General features: G+C 45.9%; 1 protein-coding gene across 6 annotated transcripts in view; it reads left to right on the forward strand.

Moving 5' to 3' along the window:
- MAP4K4 (mitogen-activated protein kinase kinase kinase kinase 4) overlaps positions 1-23,075 on the forward strand; it is a 400,740-nt gene that overhangs the window by 215,894 nt on the left and 161,771 nt on the right. For all 6 annotated transcript variants that reach the window (XM_030201435.1, XM_030201438.1, XM_030201437.1 and 3 more), the window contains exons 6-7: positions 12,295-12,385; positions 14,543-14,673. In XM_030201435.1, coding sequence (XP_030057295.1) covers positions 12,295-12,385; positions 14,543-14,673 — 222 coding nt within the window. The remainder of the gene's footprint in view (positions 1-12,294; positions 12,386-14,542; positions 14,674-23,075) is intronic.

Below are 23,075 nucleotides of genomic sequence, written 5' to 3' on the forward strand. Positions count from 1 at the left end.
AGAGGGATAAGAGGATAATTCTAGCAGATGTTACAGTATGGGTCACAAGACAAATGAAGGGGACAATGTTCTGGAAAGCTCATGTCATGCAACATCTTTGCATAGTTCAGTAAGACATCAGAGCTTTCAAAAGAATCCAAAATGATTTTAGAGAACCAAGATGGCTCTAGCAAATATAATCACAAAATATATGTTTAAATGAAAAAGAAATGCTCTCACATCTGTCCTTCTGCCTTTTTCCCAACTTTCTGCATTCCACTAAGAACAAATGTGGATATCAGGCATTCTCCTGCTTGGCTGATAATGCCACTTATATGGAGATGGACTATTTGTGCTGATGCAGTTTGGCAGGCTTAAATCTGCTTCTGCTGTTGCCTTTCCCTTCCTTTCCGACCCTCTGCCTCCAGCTTGAGCCACTTTAAGAAGTCTGCTGGCAGCAGATGAGACTGGAGTGCTTGCTAGGTCCTGCAGCTGCCCACCTGCCTCTGTTACTGTGTGCAACCACAATCCCCTGTACACTTTGCGCCTGCTCCAGGTACAGGCATGAAAGAGAGGCATGTGTCTCATCTTGAAATCCCCTCCCATCCATTTCCATATTCAGCAGCATTTGCATGCAGGCTGCAGCTGCACAGAGCCACCTACAGGTGGTATAGGTCAACAGAAAAGAGCCAGAGGAGTCAGGGTGCCAGGCAAATCGACACCACACTTGTCCTGAACAGACTGCAGCCCAGGCTAGTAGTGGTCACAAAAGTGTACAGGTCAGGACTCCACCACACATCCACACCAGCTGCTCCCACTCTCCCCATGGGCCGCTGCAGGCTGGAAGAAACTACCAGACAGTGCTTTTTGGTAGACTCTGACCACCCAGGAGAAGTCAGGTAGGAAGGGGCTGGGGAGGGAATAAGCAGGCAAATAATTTGAAAGCAGCAGGAGGGAGTGTAGGGAATTGTGCAGTCAAGCACAAAATTGACCTCAGGTGGGAATTGGGGGAATGTGAACTGCCAGTGAGCTTTTGTTTGTTGTAGTATGTGCAGTGCTAATGTGAATGCTGCTGTCATGGAAAGACAGTGGTGTCTTGAGTTTGACAGAGGTAGAAGCAATACAGCAGCATTCACATTAATACTGCTTGTACCGTGTGTTAGATGCTGTAGAGTATCAATGGTGGCAGGTTTACAGAAAATGACTATTGGCTGGATATGAAGGAGGGGGGCTTGAGAGAGAGAGAGAGAGAGAGAGAGAGAGAGAGAGAGAGTGTATATGAGAGGGCTTGAGGAAGAGAATGTGTGTGTCATTGCTTGCTGAGCATAAGGGGATTTTTAAGTTAATTTTTTTTCTTTTTTTTAAATAGTCAAAATCACATGTTTTGATTTTAGTATAATTTGATATTACATGGGCCACTTCGGAGGAAAAAAAAAAGTCCCCCAGGCCACTGTGTTCCTGCAATCTGCCACTGAACTATACAGATGGAGTACACAATCACTTTTTTGTTTCTTTGAATGGAAAATCTTAAAAAAGCCACCCTATCAAACTGTGAAACATGATGTGGCAAAAGCAACTGAAAGAAATGATTAAAGCAGGACATAGGTTTCTATAGGGTCAAAAATCTTGCATTCCTTAGCATCGCTCCAGACCGGCCCAGGATTGGACAGATGGGTTGTGCACGCCTTCCAGCAGATGGAGACTGAGAAAATTCTGACTAGAGAGCCAATAAGAGCCCTGACCATGTGTGACCCTATCCGCAGTATTTTCTCAAGTCTCCAGCAGGTAGGGGGTGAGCCCATTAGTCTCTTTCTTTTTCTCTCAATAAAAAAAATAAAAAATAATTTTCCTTCTGTGCCTGGGGAATCTAATTTAGAGGTTTGGCAGATAGGAATTTATTTTCCTCTCCAGCCTCTGGGGTGTTAAACTTTGGTGTCCCCGGGTCCCTCCCCCCCTTCCTCCCCATCTCCCTTTACTTAGTTGGGAAGGGCTACCCATTCGGTGGAAAGATGTATTGCCTTTGGGAGAGGCAACCACACTTCCTTAAAAAAAAGCCTTTCTCTCCCCAGAGTGATAACGAGCAGGCAGCTCTGTTGTGCTCTATTTATTTTTTGGGGTATTACTTCTCCTGCTCAGCTGTTTCTTTAAAAAAAAAAAAAAAAAATACAGTGCCCCGAGACCTGAATGAGCAAGTTATTTCAGGCTAAACTTCCTCCTTTCCCTCGCGTTTTTCACAGCGGCAGCTTCTTAAAAAAAAAAAATGGGCTCAAAGTGTTTATTTTAAGGGCAGGGAGAGCTCTGCTATGGCGGAGAAATTGAAGCACTGCACTGTTTGCTAGCGCCGGGGAGTAGGCGCTCTCGGCTCATGTAAGTTCTGTACAGCGCTAGACGTCTTAGCGGTGTGTCTTCCTCTGTCAGCGACCTCGCCTGCCTCTTCATCTTCCCGGTCAGTTGCGTCTGCCTCGGTGCCCTCCTGTTCTGCTACAGATCTCACTGGTTTGTCGAATTTGGCGTGGAAAGCCGCCATCTTGCCTGCAGCTGCAGGTACTACAGCACACGAGCTCTCCTCTGATGCATAGCCTTCAGGAGTGCAGAGAGAAACAGAGGCAGTGTCCCTGGTACAGTCTGGAGGGACTCAGGAAGGGGGTTTTCCCCCTGAGTTTGTCCTCCAGATGTACCAGGCGTTCTTGATGAAGAAGTCTGGTCTTGGGACAGGAGTTGCAGGGAAGTCCTCCAGGTCTTTTCCTCCTTCAAAAAGACCTAGATGCTGGAATCTACAGGTGGATTCACTATCTGACCAGGATCAGGATGTGCCCTTCCTGGAAGAGGACCAAATTCCTACGGATCCTGCTGCAGAACCCTTCCCCCAAGGAGAAGATCCTTCTAGCTAGGATCTTTTTCATAAGAAGGATTTACAGGAGCTCATCTCCTTGGTTTCCTCCACTCTGCATTTTGAGGAACAACACCCGACTCCCAAGGTTCGCAAGGTTGATTTGTTGGTCAAAGGCGCCAGATCTTCAGAGAGAACTTTTCCCATGCATCAAGACATTTGGGACATTATTAAGGCGCAGTGGGATGTTCCCGACTCCGCTTTTCGTCCAGCCAGTTCGATGACCTGCCTTTACCCAGTGCAGGGTGTGGACAGGACTCTTCTTAAGGTTCCAGTGGTCGATGCGGTAGTCTCAGCGGTTACCAAGCTTAATACGGTTCCCGTGGATGGGATAACAGCCCTTCGGGATGTCCAGGACAGGAGGTTGGATTCTCTGCTTAAGAATAGTTTTGATGTTTCATCTTTGGCAGTGCAGGCGACTATTTGCGGATGATCTTTCTGCTATAGATGTAGAGGTGGCCAGCATTGAGACAGGATCTGCCTTTTTGGCAGATGCCTTGTATGATCTGTTGAGAGCATCCTCCAAGTCCTTGGCTTTGGGGGTCGTGGCTTGCCGTTCCCTTTCGTTGCGAGGTTGGTCGGCAGATGCTGCCTCCAAATCTAAGCTGAGTAAGTTTCCCTTCAGGGGTTCTTTGTTGTTTGGAGAAGAGTTGGATAAATTGGTGTGTTTTTGGGGGGATATGAAGGTTCCTCGTCTCCGGGAGGATAGACTTCGCCCGTCTAGTCGGGGTGTTTTGTTTGGTCGTGGTCGGGCGAGGGATTTCTGTAGGTTTCACACCGATCGGTGTGCTCAGGCTCAGTGGTCTAGGTTTTTCAACAGAGATCAGTCCTTTCAAGGTTTCCGTAGAGGAGGTAGAGACTCGGGTGCTCTTTTCCGGTCCCCCTCCCATCCTTCCCAATGAAGGTGTGCTGGCCTCTCCTTTGGTTCCTGTAGGAGCTCGGCTGTCACAATTCTTTCAGAGGTGGGCCCATATTACCTCTGACCAGTGGGTCTTGGAGGTTATTCGAGACGGCTATGCCTTAGAATTCCCCAAGCCTCTTTCAGACGCCTTTCTGGAGTCTCCCTGTCGCTCTCGCCGCAAAGCAGGCGCGGTACGGGACACTCTACAAAGGCTCTTGGACCTTCAAGCCATTTGCCCTGTTCCCCCTTCAGAGTACAGACAGGGTCGTTATTCCATTTACTATGTGGTTCCCAGGAATGAGGGTTCCTTTCGTCCTATTTTGGATCTTGAGGCCGTCAATCGGGCTCTCAAAGTCACGAGTTTTCGAATGGAGACCCTTCTATCCGTGATAGTGGCAGTTCGTACCGGAGAGTTTCTAACAGCCTTAGATCCGACAGAAGCTTATCTGCATATATCTATCCGGACCGGTTACCAAAAGTTCTTGCGGTTTGCGATTCTGGGACACCATTTTCAGTTTCGGGCTCTGCCGTTTGGACTCGTGACAGCCCCTCGCACATTCACCAGAGTCATGGTAGTGGTGGCAGCGGCCCTCAGGAAAGATGGGATCCTCGTCCACTCGTACCTAGACAACTGGCTAATCAGGGCAAAATCTTATCAAGAGAGTCGGCAGGTCACGGACTGAGTAGTACATTTCTTGCAGTTCCAAGGTTGGGAGGTGAATGCAGCCAAGAGCTGTCAGATTCCTGCACAGTCCCTAGAGTATTTAGGGGTTACCTTTGACACGTCGTGGGGTCGTGTTTTTCTTCCCCAGGGCAGAGGTCTCAAACTGTGATCTCAGATTCAAGGTTTACTTCACAGATGCGGCCTCTGTGCTCGAGATTATCTTCAGGTCCTGGGCTCCATGGCAGCGACTATAGAGGTAGTTATCTGGGCCAGGGCTCACATGAGGTCTCTCCAATTTTCTCTCCTGTCCAGATGGTCCCCTCAGATGGACTCCAGGTGCGGTTGCCTCTGCATTCCCAGGAGCACAGCAGTCTATTCTGGTGGCTCTGGACGGAGAATCTCACCACGGGAATGCCGCTAGAGTCTTCACAGTGGATAGGATTAACAACCGATGCCAGTCTCCGGGGCTGGGGAGCCCATTGCTTAGGCAGGTTGGCGCAGGGTCTCTGGTCTCCCCTGGAAGTGTCCCAGTCTACCAATTTGTTGGAGACCAGAGCAATTCGTCTAGCTCTGGAGGAGTTTTGTTCTTTGGTGGCAGGCAAGACGGTGCAAGTTCTGTCGGACAATGCCATGGCAGTGGCCTATGTCAAACGCCAGGGGGGAAACGAAGAGTCTGCTCTTGAGACGGGAGATGGCAAGTCTCATGGCATTGGCAGAGCTTCACCTCGCCGCCATTTCAGCGTCCCATGTGGCGGGTGTCAAACATTCAAGCAGATTTATTTGTCGGCACACCCTCGATCCAGGGGAATGATCTCTCAGCTCTCGAGCGTTTCAGTTGATAATAGCTCAGTGGGGTACTCCAGTCCTAGATTTTTTTGCCTCCAGTCTCAACTCAAAGGTTCTTCGCTTCTTCAGTCGCCGAACAGACTCAAGAGTGGCAGGGATAGACACCCTCTTACAGCAGTGGCCTTCCGGTCTTCTGTATGCATTTCCTTCGTGGCCTGTCTTGGGTCGCCTCTTACAAAGGATTGAGGCGCAGGGAGGTCCGGTAGTCCTAGTGGCTCCAGATTGGCCCTGACGTCCATGGTACACAGACCGCCAGCGTCTTCTGGCTGCGTCTCCTCTTCGTCTTCCTGTTCACAAGAGCCTTCTGTTGCAAAGACTATTTCCTCATCCAGACCCAGCTTGATTTTGTCTTACGTCTTGGCTCTTCAACGGGCGTGCTTAGCTAAGAGAGGATATTCCGCTCCAGTGATTGCTACCATTCTTCCGTCACGTCGTCTGTCTAGGTCTCTAAATTATATTTGCACCTGGAGGATTTTTTGAGGCTTGGTGTTCAGATGCTGGTATTGCTCCTTTCCGGGCTTCAGTGGTGGAGATGTTGGATTTTCTACAGCGGGGCTTTGATAAAGGTTTGTTTCTCTCTTCTCTTAAGGTGCAGGTTGCGGCCCTTTCCTGTTTCAGAGGTAGAATACGAGGTAAGTCGTTGGCTAGTCTTCTGGATGTCTCCCGTTTTTTGAAGGGAGTTAGTCTTCGCCCACCAGCCAGAGCGGTCTTTCCATCTTGGGATCTCAATCTTGTGCTTTCCGCTCTGACGGGTCCTCCTTTTGAACCGCTGTCTTCTTGTTCCCTTAAGGATTTGGCTCTCAAGACAGTGTTTTTAGTAGCCATTGCTTCAGCTAGGAGGGTCTCGGAGCTGCAAGCCTTTTCCTGGAGGCCTCCATTTTTGGAGTTTTTCAAGGAGCGAGTGTACCTTCTTTCCTACCTAAGGTAGTTTCTTGCGTTCATCTTTCCCAATCGGTTTTCCTTCCTCTCCTGGGGTCTTCCTCGGGTATGGAGGATCGGAGGAAATTGCATACATTGGATGTTAAGAGAGTTCTTGAATGCTATCTGGCAATTTCTGAAGACTTTTGGCGCATGGATCGTCTTTTTGTTCTCCTTGCCGGTCGGTGTAAGGGTTTGGCCACTTCCAAACCCACTATATCTCGGTGGATTAAGGAGATGATAGCTTCTGCTTACCTTCTCGCCAGGAGAGCAGTCCCAGAGAGTGTTAAAGCTCACTCCACAAGGGGACAAGCGGCTTCATGGGCGGAGCAGTTCTTGGTGCCACCCGCGGACATTTGTAAGGCGGCGACGTGGGCCTCCATTCCTTTTCTAGACACTACAGACTAGATGTACAGTGTCGACAGGAGGCGGTCTTTGCATCTCGAGTACTCACAGCGGGTTTGCTGGGGTCCCTCCTTTAGGACTACTGCTTTGTCACTTCCCATCAGTCCAATCCTGAGCCGGTCCGGAGGGACGCTAAGGAAGGAGAAATTAGACCTTACCTGCTAATTTGCTTTCCTTTAGTCCCTCTGGACCGGCCCAGGTCCCTCCTGTGTTCACTGTCTTATATTAATTTTTGCCCCCCAAAATGCGCTAGGTCTTATTTTTCGGGGAAACATCGGGGTTGGATCAGGGTTGGCCCGCCCGCTCTCCATCGCTCCCGGAACTAACCTTAAACACCTCCTTTCACCTTTGCAGCAAGCAGCAGCAGGGCAGGCCACTCCTTCCTTCCATGTCCCGCCCTCGCCTGACGTAACGTCCGTGAGGGCGGGACACGGAAGGAAGCAGAGATCTGCACTGCTGCTGCTTGCTGCGAAGGTGAAAGGAGGCGTTTAAGGTTAGTTCCGGGAGCGATGGAGGGAGGGGGGGGGGGGGCTGGCGGCCTGGGGGCGGCCTTGTCCGGCTCTCGGCGGCCCTGCTTTCAAACAAAAATTTGTTAGGTCTTACTTTCGGGAGAGGTCTTATATCTAGCAATTCAGGAAAACCTCTACTAGGTCTTATTTTCGGAGGATGTCTTACTTTCAGGGAAACAGGGTAGTTCGGAGTTTAGTTCTTTCAGTCATTGGCGACGGAGCTGCTCTGCAAGTTTACAATTCTACATTAAAAAAAAAAGTTATATAATAAAAGTTATGTTTGAGCCATACCTCTTCTCCGTTGGGAGTTGGTGGTGAGCATTGTTACACTGCTTGGCCGTTGTTTAAGCACGTTTTATGAGTACTTTGTGGCTGCTTTCATTCCACGGGATACAGAAGGTTGGTCTTTCCTTTCCTTTCTTTCCTGCTTTGTTGTTCAAATACTGAGGCTAGGGTCACATAGCCAGGGCTCTTATTGGCTCTCTAGAGTCAGAATTGTCTCAGTCTCCACCTGCTGGAAGGCGTGTACAACCCATCAGTCCAATCCTGGGCTGGTCCGGAGGGACTAAAGGAAAGCAAATTAGCAGGTGAGGTCTGATTTCTCCTTTGAGATGATATACATCAGTTTTTGTATGGAAGAGACAAAATAAAGTAAAGGTTGAAAAATACAAAGTTAATGTAATTTGAAATGGGAGGGGATATAGAATTGTTTAAAACAGACATGAACAATTACTGATAAAACCCAGACTTTGCTTATAAAGCAGCCTTGCTTTCATTATTTTTTTAAAGTCAGTTTTGCTACCAGCCCTTCTCTTCCACCTTAATTTTTTTTTTTTTTTAGTTAAATGGTGTATCAAAAGGTCTTAGAAATGAGAGCAAATAAACTATTATTCTGAAAATGCAACAAATGCACAAGATAACTGGTAGTGCTTTTAAGAAAGAGGGGTGAGGGGAATTGTTGGTAGAGTAAAGCCCAAAACAGAAGAGAATTTTCTAAACATAAGATGATGAAAACTTTCTTCAGATTTAGAAGGAAGAGGAGGAAACATCAAGGGATGGAATAGAAAATATTAAAGGAGACAGTGGCACTAGTTGAAAAAAAAAAAATAAAAAGGGGGACCAGCAGAATTCAGAAATGAATATGGTCACAAATCAAGTTTCAGAGGAGGAAGCTAGTTAGTGGACAAAGGAATGTAATATGATGGATTTTCACTGCAGCAGGGCCGGTGCAAATTTACTTGGGTCCATGGTTAATCTTTCAGCTTTAAGCCCCCACCATCCCCACTCAATTAACTTTGTCCCCCCTTCCAAGACAGCATGCTTTTAAAAATAAAACTTTGTTATGAAAAGTATGCTTTGATGATTCTTTGAGTTTTTGTGTGACTATCAGGAGCATATCTTTTTGTTTTGTTTGCAGCTGCTCTTTTCTGTTCCCCCAATGCTACTGCCCTAGATGACCACCTAGTCTTGCCTTTTGGTTGGGATGGCCTTGCTGCAGAGTACTTCAGTTTTTTTGTTGAACCAAATTAGCGAATCTAAGGATGAGGTGGATGTTCTTTCAGCATCATTTAAAACCCTTGATGCTGTTCCATGTAGAAAGCTGGTAAAGAAACTAGTCAGTTTGGGAGTGGAACAAAAAATTTAACAGATGAGAAACTGAGTGTGAGAACTCAAAATGTTGGTCAATAAAATTTACTCTTAGCCAGCTTTGGGGCTTTGTGCCAGGCTAGTACTTTTTGACTTCTTTATTAGTGATTTTAAGGAAGGACTAGAAAGAAATGCCTCATTTGCAGATGAAAAAAATTTGTCAAGTATTAGGCTTTCTGGTAAGGGTAGGAAAAAAGTGACTTGAAGAAACTGGAAGAATGCTGAAGGATTTGGAGTTAAATTATCCATTGATATCCATTCCTTGGGGGAGGGGGGGGGGCACAGAAACTTGTCACACTCCCAAGAAGGGAACTTAGAAGTTCCATGCAGAATTAATAGAGCCTGCTTTTCAGGGATGTGCATGTATGTGTGGATTAAAATAACCATAAAAAAAATAATCAGATTCTCTGATAACCTTGGGATGGACACTAAGCTCAAGGTTATTAGGCATGTATGTAAGATTGATCTAATAAGCCGGCTTTTATTCCTAGGCTACTGAGGCAGTCTGCAAGTATTTTTTTTTTTTAGAAAAGATGTTTGCTTAGTCGTACAAGGTAAGGGCAACATCAGTAGGAAGAGGGAAGCAAGAAACCTTTGTGTAAGTTACTGAAAAAAGCCAATGATGCTTCATTGTCAGTGGATTAAGAGTGTGTGGAGGTGGATGAAGCAGTCACCTGGTTCTCATGCAGGAGCTAATTATGAATAGTGGGAATAGAAGAATTCATGGATGGCGTATTGCCCAAGTGACCCTTAGTGTATCATGCTAAGAGCTCAACTTTAATTGCTATTGTATATACTCACTTATAAGTCAAGACATTTTGACTTCAAAATCCTATCAATGAACCAGGGTCATCTTATCTGAATCATTCTCATGAGGGCCATAACTCTCTTGCTATTATTAGTTCCATGGAAGTACAGTAGACAGAAGCTGAATGCTGAAATTACTTTAGAGAATAGAGTCAATGCTATATAGGTTCTTGGTGTAGGAAGAACTCTTAATTTAGGGTGAGTTTGTATGGTGGTCAAATTTAAAGAGAAGAAGTTTGAAGGAGGCTAGTGAGACTGTGAAGTGATAAAATAGTAGTGGTTATTTAAAATCTGTAAATGTTCTGGCTGGTTAAATGTTTGTGCTGAGCATGTGCATTGAGAAGAGGACATGCCTGTAGAAAATTTGCATGACAATTATCAGGAGTCCTGGAGACAGCTAAAGGCCATTTGATTGGCTGATGGCTCAAGCAGGAGGCTTAACAGACTTGTGCAAAGAGTTGGTGAGTGAATTCTAATCCCCCCCCCCCTCCCCACAAAAAAGGCAAACAGGAGTTTCTGTAAGTGCTGAGAAATACTGATTCCTGAATAAAATGTTCTCCTTGGATGGGAAGGTTGAGTGATTTGTGGCAATATTTTCCTTGAGCATTTAATCAGTGAGGATAAATATATAATCCTTACATACTGAAATCTGATGACAGCTTAAAGCTGCCTTGGGCTATAGGTAAGGTTACCAGATTTTTTGTTTGTAACTCTGGGATATCCAGATGGGGCAGGGTGGGACGGGGCATGGACTTTTCTGATGCAACTTTCTACCATAAAGATTATAACCTACTAAAAATGAATATTATGTTAGTTTATATTTTAGAAGTAAATTCTTTTACAAAATATGTAGAGGTACTATAAGCTACACACGCATTCACCTACACGTAACATGAGCTCTGTTTAGTGCATGTTACATTAGTAGGCACCCCCCCCCCCCCATGGGACATATATTCAGGTACCGAAATGGGCCCAAAAACATTTCTGTTGGACATAAAAATATTCAATCTGGTGTCTTTGGTTTGAGTTTATTGTTCAGCATCTCTTTTCTTGCTCTCTGGTCTCTTGTGTTCCTTTTATTTTTCTCTCTGATGTCTTCCTCGTTTTTCTTTTCGGTTTTAGCTGTCTTTCTTCTTTGTTTCCTTAACCAGTGAATATTTGAATCCTTCTTCTCTGTGTGTTTTTCCACCTTCCCTTGATGGTTTCCTTTTTCCTATCTTCCCTGCCTTTCTTCCCATTCCTTTTCTTTCTTTCCTCACAAGTCCTCTCTTCCACTTTTTATTATCTTTCTCCAACATGGCTTGTTCAGCATCCTAGTGGTATTTTCATGCTTGTAAGCATTAAGAATAAAGGATTTATTTGTTTTCCAAGAATGCTGTAATACAGCCCCCCCCCCCCCTTAAAAAAAAAACAAAACTTTGCAAACCCAAAGCAAGTTTCAAGTTTTAGGTATCCTGCCCAATCAAACAAATGTCTGAATGGCTCACAATCTACTTGCATAGTAAAAGGAAAGGGATCAGAAATAACACAAACTAAGATAACAAGACTTAGGGAGACAAAAAGGAGCTGGGGAAGAACTACAACATCTAAGAGAGAGAGGAAGTGAGGTCAAGAGTAATGGGGAAGGGAAAAACAGTGACAAGGCAACTCTTCCAGCTATTGGCCAAATGCTTCTAAATACAAATGAGTCTTAGTCTGTCTTGAACAGGGCAAGGGAGGATGATGCTTTCAGGATTTTGGATAGAGAGTTCCATAATTGAGGAGCCTGTACAGAAAAGAGAATGGCATGTGGAGGCTGAGGGGATGGCACAGAGAGACGGGACCATTAGAAGGTCCCATTGAGATGATCGCTCACATACCTTAGCAAAAATATTGTGGTGCATTAGCCTTCACAGAGGGCTCAAGCTGTAGCTAGGAAGGAGAGACAGGCCTGACTACATGTGTGCTCAGAAAAGTTCTGTATGTTGAGAGCCATTTCCAATACTTTGTTCTTCAAAATATGCCAAGTGTAGAGCCTAGTTGCTGGTCTAGATCTGCATATCAGGCAGTAGCATACTGGTTAGGAAACACTGCTCTAATTGCAAATATGCTTTCTACATTTGGTGTGTATATATTTGTGAATAATAATTTACTTCCATAATCATCTCATTGTAAAATGACTGAACTGCTGCTGTCAAGAATGTATTTGTGGAGACTAATGGTTGATCATTTTGTTTTGGCTCTTTGTATGCAATCAGGGGCATCCAACATGTGGCTTGTATGGCCTTGGGATATGGCCCATTTGAGATTATTTATTTATTTATTTTTTAATATAATTACCTAGAACGCATGATTTTGAAGCATTGAAGAGTTAATTGGTGGCTCTGAAGTCACAATTTCAAAAGAGATTAACATATTTTGATGAGTATAAATTATACAGTAACAGGCTAAAATATTCATGCAGCTCACACACATGGATTTCTAATTATATGGCCCATTGTTGCAAAAACTTGGACTCTCTTGGTATACATAGAGGTGCTGCAGCTTGATTGATTACCAAACTTTGCAGATGGGGGATCCCTGTGGTTTTTTATTCCGCTGTTTTAGCACAGTCAAAGGGGGAGCCTGTGGAAAATCAGCTTTTAACTTGTTAACCCATCTCACAGAGAATTTGTTGACTGAGTACATAATTAGTGCGTACATATCTGTAAAACCAGAGAGTTTAAACTCTGATGTTGTCTTTATGCAGGGATTGGCACATTTGCATGCCCACCATGTGATTCACAGAGATATCAAAGGGCAGAACGTATTGTTGACGGAAAATGCTGAAGTAAAGCTTGGTAGGTGATGCACTTTTTGACACTCCTACTTTGTAATATAATTTCTTAAAGCTTTTCAGCCTATGTGCTAGCTTGGCCATCTTGTATGCTGTTTTTGGTTAAAGGCAAGCAAGAGATGATACGACTCCTTTTGAGCTTTTAGTTCAGTCTGAACTGGAATATACTGGAGCTGTGGGCGACATCAGGAGCATTAATTTGGAAGAACCCCAAATTGTCCTCCTCTTGTCTTCTTCCCTTTCCCATTTAGTCCTGCTGTTAAATTGACAGTCCTCTTCCAAGGGCCATTCCCACTGCCCCCCCCCCCCCCCCCCCCCCGGTCTCGTATGCATGCATCATGAGTCAGGCCACTTTGCTGTCTCCAGTGTGCAAAGGATGAAACATACTCTTTGAGAGGGGGTTACAGATACTGGCCCTGAATTATTCCCATCCCTGGTTGGTTCAAGGAGCAGAAAACTGGATTCAAGAATGAAACCCACATTGCATACGTGCCACTGCCAATGAGTCCAGTCCTCCTGCATGTATAGATTAAACTTTTTTACCAACCTTTCTATGCTAACATTCTTCTTGCATTCTGAACAGCAGATGCTTTGCTAAGTGATGTGTGTCACACAGACAGGACTCATTCTGATGAGCATAAATGTGAATATGTATTCATAATTTTTCAAATTATCTCAAAACCAGATTTCAGTTTGTTGAGTCCTGTGTTTTATGTTGCTGACTCCAGCCTAACCATTTTTTTTTTCAATTTTATAATACAACAAAGTGTCTATTTACCACTGAAAAGTGTCTTATTTACCACTGAAGCTTTGAAGTATAGTGTTGTTCTTTGTCTTTATTGGGAGCAGTTAAATAGCAATATTAAAAAATACACAATAGAAAATTTTTCCTTTAAATAAAAATACATGTGGTTCAGTGGAAGCACTGTTCAGTTCTTGGCTCAGGTTGTCTCAGTGGCGTCGTGAGGGCAGCTGACACCCGGGGCGGGTCGCCGCTGCGCACCCGGGTGCAGCGCGACGCACCCTCCGTAGCGCAACCCCTTCCCCCCCCCCCGCGAGAACATACCTGGAAGGCGGTGAGGGGTGGGCGGGAGGGCCAATCCGTCGACTGCACGCCGCTGGGGGGGTGTCGGCGCCTCGCTGGTTCCTTGCTCTCTCTGCCCCGGAACAGGAAGTAACCTGTTCCAGGGCAGAGAGAGAGCAAGGAACCAGCGAGGCGCCGACACCCCCCAGCGGCGTGCAACTGGGGCGGACCACCCCACCCCCCCCCTTCCTACGCCACTGGGTTGTCTACTTTGTTTTTGGATTGAGAATGTTTCGGGGGCAGTGTTGTACCTTCTTGTACAGGTGTCATAGCATTCAATGTTGACACCTAGTGGCTAGATTCAGAGCTCATAATTTAAGGGTTATGAAAAGTTATGTGGCTCCCACCAGCTTACTATTGTTACAATGACTGGATCAAGGCTTCCCAGTCTTTTTGTGCTTATAACCCCATGATTGCAGCCAAATAAAATTGTGTGATCCCCTGGAGGTGCAGAATAATGATGCACCTATGAAGAGCTGAACTAGGTTGTGACTGCAATTTGGGGTCCCAAGTTCAAAAAAAATTATTAGCGAGCAAAAATGTTTCACAAATATACAGCTTTTTAATACCTATAGCTTTGAGTAGAGTTCTTAGGTCAGTAGATGTTATTTTTTTTGAAGGATGGTTCTCCTGCCAAGGCTTATGAGTACTGCATTTGAGGCCCAAACCCAGAAAACACAATGTTGACTGTACAGCAGTGTTCCATTTATTTATGCACCTTTCTAAAGTGGTATTATCCAGATACAATGAATTTCATCCTCGGAGATCCTGCACTCTAATTGGAAACATCACATGGCGAGAGTTGTTTAATGTCGCAACAAAATATAGTTGACATAAGAGAAGGGTTATAGAGGGGGGCCTCAGGTTCCTCAGATGAATATTGTTGAAAAGGAGGCCACTCCTCAGGAGAAAATACACAAGGAAAGGGAAGAGGCTTCTACCAGCATCTCAGTACTTTCCATGGGATTTTTCATACTTAACCTCCTTAGTTGTATCCATGTCTCTTGACTGGCTGATAATTTAGCATTTTTAAGCATCTTAAACTAGAAATAATTTATTTCAATTATCTTTATATAGTGGATTTTGGTGTGAGTGCTCAATTGGACAGGACGGTTGGTAGAAGAAACACATTTATTGGAACTCCATATTGGATGGCTCCGGAAGTTATTGCTTGTGATGAGAATCCAGATGCTACCTATGATTACAGAGTAAGTGAACACATGCAGTTTCCTGTGTGATGATGGTAGGCAATATCATAGTCTCTGCATAATAATTTTACATTTACAAGTACTTTTACAATATGTATTTGACTAAACTTCTCTCTAATAAATAAAAAATTACTGTTCCGAATTAGCTAATGAAAGTCTACTTGAGCCAAATTTTGAACATTTGCTTCACAAGAAGAACAGATTTTTAATGGGGATGAATCATGACAAAATATTTATATTCAAGTGTACTGGGATCAGCCAGTTTGCTTAGTGAGTGGATTGAAAGCACAAGAATACAGAACTTTCCACTTACAGATCACTGCTTTAAAGCCAGTTGAGGTCAGCATGGTTGGAAAAGTGTTCATGGATTTGAAATTTTGAACTCTGTTCCAGTTGAGGAACAAAAGCTAAATCCAAATGCAATAAGTAGGAAAAAATATAAAAAAACACTAAGTAGCTCTGAAGAGCTTCATTGTGCTCATGGTCACCATTTGGCCTATGTAAGAGACTTCAGGGTATGTTTACTAAGGCGCGTTAGCATTTTTAACGTGCCTATAAAGTTAAGGTGTGTTAAACGCTAACGTGCCAATACATTTCTATAGGTGTGTTAGCGTTTAACGCGCGTTAAAAACACTAACACGCCTATAAGCCTATAGCACACCTTTTGTAAACACAGGCGTATGATTGTGTTCTACCAGAGCTTTTCATAATCTTTAATAAGTCATAGCGAAAAGAGGAAAGTGAATATTGGAGATACATTTTACTTTACTGAAATATCTGTATGTTATCTGGTTTTAATTTATTTTGATGTTTGTTTTATGCTGGCAATTATCTTATGCAGGATGACATACACCACTCTGATCATGTTTTGTCAAAATGGGTAATAAATAATTAATGAAATTGAAATAGCTGGCTGTTTCCATAGAGGAAATTTCAAAGGTGTTGCATCTAATCTTGCAGTTGTATTGTAGCATTTATTGAACTGTGATGTTTTGCTTATAAGTATAATTTTTTTTCCATCTTCAAAAGTAAATGCCCATACTCTGTAATAGAGCATACATTTTGATAACACAGAACTTCAGGCTAGTTATTTTAACTAAACAAAATCCTATGTAAGCATGTAAAAACAAACAAAAATCCCCAAAAAACAGAAGGATGAAAATTGGGTATCGCATGAAAATCTATACGTAGTCTGTTTGCTATGTGTAAATCTATGCTTGTTTCTCTAAGCACTAACGTGTGCTTAACACTGCAAAACGTCTAATGCTGGATGTGCCACCTTGAAAATGCTGGGAATAACTATTAACCAGTATCATTTGAATCACAGGTTTCTGTGGTAGTTTCTAGTGTCTTTAATTCCCTTTGGAGAGGCCTTTCTTTTCAAATTTAGTTTTTTCTTTATAACAATCCTTAGTGTTGTCCAAATTTGATTATAATGCTGTTTCCTTGTCATCAAGCAGATGAAGCCATTACGTATGGGTTGTGTCCATCAACCAGCAGGGGGAGATAGAGAGCACTCAACTTTTCACAGTGCCTCATGGCCAGCCAGCTCCACTGCCTCTTCAGTATTCTCTATCTCCCCAAGCAGGGTGGCTGCAGCTTCTTCGAGCTCCATCAAAAATCTGCCTGGGGGTGGCTCCTGGCTTGTCAGTTGTTAGCCAGGGTGTTAGAGGCTATAGCAGCTTCACTTTGAAGGTACATAGGTTAGCCCTTTCCCTGCCTTACCCATGCCCCCGTGGATGTGGACATATTAGCTTGCTTTTCCCTGTCCTTTCCCACTCAGTGGATGCAGGCACATTGGTTCGCCTTTCCCTGCCTTTCCCACTCATCTGAGCCTCTGGAGTTCTTATTACCTCTGCTTTCCTCACAGCGTTAAAAAAAAAAAAAAAAGTTGGAACAGAGGTTTTCCTTTGATTCTTCTATGGGACCGGAGCTGTGATACTCGGTCCGGTGAGGTAAGAGTGTTTTCTAACTCCTCCGGGGTGGGCCCGCGATCGGTGCGTTTTTGGCGCGAAACCGCCATTTTGAATTTTCCCGCCGTTTTCGGCAATGGCTGCAGAGAATGTAAAGTGCTGTTCCCGGTGTGGCAAGCGCAAATCAGCAGCGGGGCTATGTAAATCATGCTGTACAGGTGTAAGAGCCGGCCCGAGCATGGCGAGCGATGATTCTTCCCACTCAGAGCTGGCAGCGGACGCCATTTTGAATTCTCCGCATGGCGTGGCCTCCGTAGAGACGAAGAGCCCTGAGCCCGGGGGGGGGGGGGGGGACCTCGAATTGAGGCTATTCAGGGAGCGGCTAGCCCCGGACGGGATCTGGGTGCCCAGGGCGAGTTTTTCTCCCCTGATTTTGTGTTGTTATTGCATAAAGCAAACATGCTGAAAAGAGCTCTCCCTCAAGGGTCGTCTGAGGCCCCTTCTATTGTCCCCCCCCCCCCCCCCCCCCCGGTGGATTCTGGCCTGGGACTGCCCGCTGAGGCTATTTTCCCTGATAATTGGCATAAAGAAAAGCGTAGAAGGGCTAATTCCCCTTCAGATTGTGGTGCACCTCCTTTTTTTTCCCCCCCTGTGGTTGGGCTGTGAGGATTCGGAGAGTTCTGGCAGGCCTTCGTGGTCTGAGGAGCCAGAGTCAGGTGCAGAATTACCACAGGATCTGGATGATCCCTCCGCGGTGAGGATTTTCCACTGTGATGAGCTGCCAGCGCTTATTTCAGATGCCCTAAAGGTCCTTTCTATTGAAGAGCTAGACAGTGGCACGGCCTCCTCTGTGAATCCTAGGATGGCTAGTACCAAAAAGCCTGCTCGAGCCTTTCCTTTGCATGACTCCACCCAAGAGCTTATTTCTGCTCAGTGGGCTGACCCCGAGGGACCTTTGAAAGTTTCCAGGGCTATGGGGCAATTATACCCTCTGCGTGAGGAGCATTTGGCTCGCTTTGCAATGCCTAAAGTAGATGCCCTAGTCACTGCGGTGACAAAGAGAACTACCCTCCCTGTGGAAGGGGGAGTTGCCCTGAAGGATATACAAGACCGTAGGCTGGAAGCAGCACTTAAACGGTCCTTTGAAATTGCAGGTCTTACTGTTCGGGCGTCTGCATGCAGTTGTTATGCTGCTAGAGCCTGCCTGGGCTGGTTGCAACAGGCAGTGGAACAGCCCGGAGATGGAGCAGAGCCCTTTTCGGATGTGGCTCCGCGGCTGGAGTCGGCCTTGTCCTTTTTGGCTGATGCCCTTTATGATATTGTCAGAGCTTCGGCTAAACAAATAGCAGTAGCAGTGGCGGCTCGCCGACTTATTTGGCTACGACATTGGGCAGCGGACATGGCCTCTAAGCAAAGGTTGGTGAAGTTGCCCTTTCAAGGCCATCTATTTGGTGAGGAGTTGAAAAAAAAATTTTGTTAAAGGCCTGGGAGATCCTAAACCCCAGCGCTTGCCCGAAGATAGGCCTCGGCCTTCCTCCAAGGGCCAGGCGGTCCACTCCTCTTATAGACCTCGCTTCCGTGAAGCTCGAAGGTACCGCCCGGGGTGTTCTGCTGGGTTCACTTCTCGTGCACGTTTTTCAGCAGAGGAACTCCTTTCGCTCGGAGAAGCGTACTGCAGCCACCGGCTCTAGGCCTGGAGTTCAGGGGCGACCCTCTCAATAATGGTGCGCCGGCCCCCTCCTCGCTTCCTGTCATCGGAGGACGTCTTTCCCTCTTTGCCGAGGAGTGGGCCAATATTTCCTCATATCAGTGGGTTCTGGACCTGATCAGAGATGGCTACAGAATAGAATTCAACACCCCAGTAAGAGACGTGTTTGTGGAGTCCTGATGCAGTTCTGCCGCCAAATGGGCGATGGTAGAGGAGACTTTGCAAGGTCTGATTCAGTTAGGGGCCGTGTCCCCGGTACCTCCAGCCGAACACGGCTACGGCCGATGCTCCATCTACTTTGTGGTGCCGTGAAAAGGTGGGTCTTTTCGCCCTATTCTGGACTTAAAAGAATTAAACAAGTCTCCGAGAGTGCGGCATTTTCACATGGAAATCCTGCGCTCCGTCATTGCTGCGGTACAGCCAGGAGAGTTTCTCACGTCTCTAGACCTGAAAGAAGCTTACTTGCACATACCAATTTGGCCCCCGCACCAGATGTTTCTGAGGTTTGTGGTGTTGGGAAAATATTTCCAGTTCCGGGTCTTGCCTTTTGGCCTCACCTCAGCTCCCTGAACCTTTTCGAAGGTAATGTTGGTAGTAGCTGCTTTGCTCAGGCGAGAAGGTATCAGGGTTCACCCGTACCTAGACGACTGGCTCATCAGAGCAGACTCTGTAACAGAGAGCTATCAAGCTACAGTCAGAGTGGTCTCAGTACTTCAATCTCTAGGTTGGGTCGTCAATATGGCCAAAAGTCACCTGACCCGCTCGCAATCTCTAGAATATTTGGGGGCCAGGTTCGACACAGACTCATGCTATGTATACCTACCCGAGCTAAGGTGGTGCAAGCTTCAGAATCAGGTCAGTCTGCTCCTGAGGATGCCCCGCCCGCGAGCTTGGGACATTGTCCAGCTGCTGGGATCGATGACAGCCACATTGGAAGTGGTGCCCTGGGCGAGAGCGCACCTGAGACCTCTACAGTATTCACTACTTCAAAGATGGTCTCCAGTTTCTCAGGATTATCAATGCAGACTTTCTTTGCACCCTGCGGCCTGACTCAGCATGGAGTGGTGGCTCTCAGACAGCCTGCTGCGGCACTCCCCGATTGGTGTCTAGTAGTGACAGATGCCAGCCTGAAGGGCTGGGGCGCACATTGCAAGGGGAAGCATGCCCAGGGTCTATGGACACCCGAGGAGTCGGAGTGGTACATCAACCGCATGGAGTTGAAAGCGGTGTTTCAGGCACTTCTGGCCTTTCAAGTGACCCTGGAAGGATTGGCTATCAGAGTGATGTCGGATAACACGACAGCAGTGGCCTACATAAATCGACAAGGCGGCACTCAGTGCAGAGCACTGGTCGCGCAGGCCGAACAGATTTGCCACTGGGCCGAGCTGCATCTACAGTTTCTGTCAGCAGCTCACATTGCAGGTCAGAGCAACGTGCAAGCCGATTATCTAAGCAGGCATCAGATCGATCCAGCAGAATGGGAACTAGCAGGCGAAGTATTCCTGCAGATATGTGCCAAATGGGGCAAGCCAGTGATGGATCTTATGGCGACAAGTTCAAATGCCAAATTCCCGTGCTTCTTCAGCAGACGGAGAGATCCTTGCTCAGCAGGGTTGGATGCCTTGACTCAGCCCTGGCCTCCGGGTCTACTATATGTGTTCCCTCCGTGGCCCTTGATAGGGCGCATGCTCCTGCGGATTCGGCTGCACCCAGGAGAAGTGGTCCTCATCGCCCCGGACTGGCCCAGGAGGCCTTGGTATGCGGACCTTCGTCATGCTAGTGGAGGCTTCCCTTCCTTTACCTCTGGTACCGAACCTGTTGTCACAGGGCCCGGTAGCCATGGAGGACGCCTGCCGTTTTGGTCTTATGGTATGGCGATTGAGAGGGCGCAATTGAGGGACAAAGGCTATTCAAACAGTCATTTCCACTCTCCTGCAGGCCCGCAAGCGTTCCACTTCTGTGGCTTATGCCAGGATTTGGCGCCAGTTTGAGTCTTGGTGTGCTTCAAAAGCGATCACACCCATGCGGGCTCCTATCTCGCCGATTCTGGACTATTTGCAGGATGGTGTACAAAAAGGCTTGGCCTATAATTCCCTGCGGGTGCAAGTGGCAGCGTTGGCCTCCCTTCGTGGTAAGGTTGAAGGCGTGTCTTTAGCTGCTCATCCAGATGTGGCATGGTTTCTTAGTGGGGTGCTTCAGCTCCGGCCTTCCGTGCGAGCACCCTGTCCAGCTTGGAACCTGGGGCTAGTTTTGAAGGCCCTGCAGGCTTCTCCTTTTGAGCCGCATCGGAGAAAGATTTGACACTAAAGGCCATTTTTTTTGTGGCCATTACTTCGGCGAGACGGGTGTCAGAGCTCCAGCCGCTGTCCTGTAGAGACCCATTTCTGCAATTCTCAGAGTCCGGGGTCACGGTTCGGACCGTGCCTTCCTTCATGCCTAAGGTGGTTTCAGCGTTTCAACTAAACCAGCCTATTTTCTTGCCCTCCTTTGATTAGGAGGCGTTTCCAGAATCTTTTGGGCAGTTGCACCTGTTGGATGTGCGCAGGACTCTGCTGCAGTATTTGCGAGTTACTATCTCTTTCAGGATCTATGATCCATCTGTTCGTTTTGCTATCAGGTCCTCGCAGAGGGTCTCCAGCGTCTAAAGCCACTATTGCCCGCTGGCTCAAAGAAACTATCTTTTCAGCTTATCTGCTTGCCAGCCGGTCTCCGCCTGTAGCCTTTAAGGCGCATTCTACCAGAGCGATTTCTTCCTCTTGGGCTGAAACTGGAGCACTCTCTCGTCAAGAGATATGCAGTGCAGCAACATGGGCTTCTAAGCTCTCTTTTGCCCGACATTACAGGCTGGATGTGGCTGCTAGGAGGGATGCGCGTTTTGGAGCACAAGTGCTAGTGCGTGGTGTGACCTGTTCCCACCCTATATAGGGATTGCTTTGTTACATCCCATACGTAATGGCTTCATCTGCTTGATGACAAGGAAGGGAAAATTAGGTTCTTACCTTGGTAATTTTCTTTCCTTTAGTCATAGCAGATGAAGCCATGAGCCCTCCCTGTATGATTGTCTGTATGCTGTGAATCTGTTTCAGGTTCTGTTCTTGTTTCCTGAAGTTCCTTCCTTGGGAGAAAGTTGGAAAACAGTCTTCAGGATTCATGTTCACTTATTGGAGGATGAGTCCATTCCCTCCAGTTTATGTTTTGGAGGATGAGTTTATTCCCTCCAGGAGGTTGCGTGTATCCTCTCCAGTTATACAATAAGGAGGATGAGTTTATTTCCTCCAGGAGGATGTGTTCATTCCCTCCTTTTGAGTTCATGCCCTTGTTAAGGGGCCATCGTTCGCTGTGAAGAAAGTTCATGTTATTCCCATTGCGGTTTGCCATACTGCTTTGGAAGCTTCAAATACTGAAGAGGCAGTGGAGCTGGCTGGCCATGAGGCACTGTGAAAAGTTGAGTGCTCTCTATCTCCCCCTGCTGGTTGATGGACACAACTACTACCACTACTATTTAGCATTTCTATAGCGCTACAAGTCATACGCAGCGCTGCACAAACATAGAAGAAAGACAGTCCCTGCTCAGAGAGCTTACAATCTAATAGACAACCCATACGTAATGGCTTCATCTGCTATGACTAAAGGAAAGAAAATTACCAAGGTAAGAACCTAATTTTCCCTTAGTCAGATTTGAAAATCTCTCGTATCAAAAAAACTTCAAACAGCCCAGAACTCTGCAGCCCATCTTGTATGCAAAGCCCCTGTTTTAATCAAGTTCATTGGCTTCCTATAAATGCAAGAATCATCATTAAGCAGTGCACCCTTGCTTATCAAATTTTGTTCGGTCTTCTACCTGATTATATGCAACACTTGCTGCAATTACCATCACTCAATGTCCATCCTGTGTCGAGAGACTATCTACTTCTCCATTTTCCAAATTGTAAGAATACCCGTTCAAATGAATTCATGATGCCAGTTTCTCAGACCAAGCTACTAAGCAATGGAATTCCCTCCCAAAGTCAATTAGGCATGTTTCTGATTACCTAAAATTTTGTAAATTGTTGAAAGCATTTTTATTTAGGGGCCCTTTTACTAAGCTGCGTAGGTGCCTACACGTGCCCAGCGCATATCAATTTTTGAGTTACCGCCCGGCTACCGTGTGGGCCTTGAAGTAATTTCATTCTTGACACGTGTCCGCTACCCGCACTAGAAAATATTTTTATTTTCTGGCGCACTGGCGGTAATCGAGTGGTAATTGGTATTTTAGGCATGTAGACCATTACTGCCCAGTTACCGTGTGAGACGTTACCGCTAGGTCCAGTGGCTGGAGGTAAGGTCTCATACCCAAAATGGACGTGCGGTAATTTTCATGTCGCATGTCCATTTTCGGCAAAAACTTTAAAAAGGCATTTTTAACAGCTATGCTGAAAAATGATTATGTGCACGCCTAGAACTCGCGTCTACACTTCCGCAGGCCATTTTTCAGCGCACCTTAGTGAATTCCTTGACTCTGTTGACCATTCTAATTCTCTTAGGTAGTTTGTTGTTTTGAAATGAGTCATTTTGCTGCTATGATGATATACCTCTCATTGTCTTTTACTTTTGTTTAATCCCTATTGTACTTTGCTTTAAAGTTTGAGGTAAGCCACATTGAACCTGAACTTGTTTGGGATAAAGTGGGGCATATTTGTTATAAATAAATAAATGTGCTAAAACATTTTGCGTTAGCATGCACACATTCCAAAACTAAGTGCATGGTAATTATATGTTGGAATTTTTTGAGGGGGTATGTG

This window comes from Microcaecilia unicolor, chromosome 4 (genome assembly GCF_901765095.1).
Source record: "Microcaecilia unicolor chromosome 4, aMicUni1.1, whole genome shotgun sequence".
NCBI classification, from domain to species: Eukaryota; Metazoa; Chordata; class Amphibia; order Gymnophiona; family Siphonopidae; genus Microcaecilia; species Microcaecilia unicolor.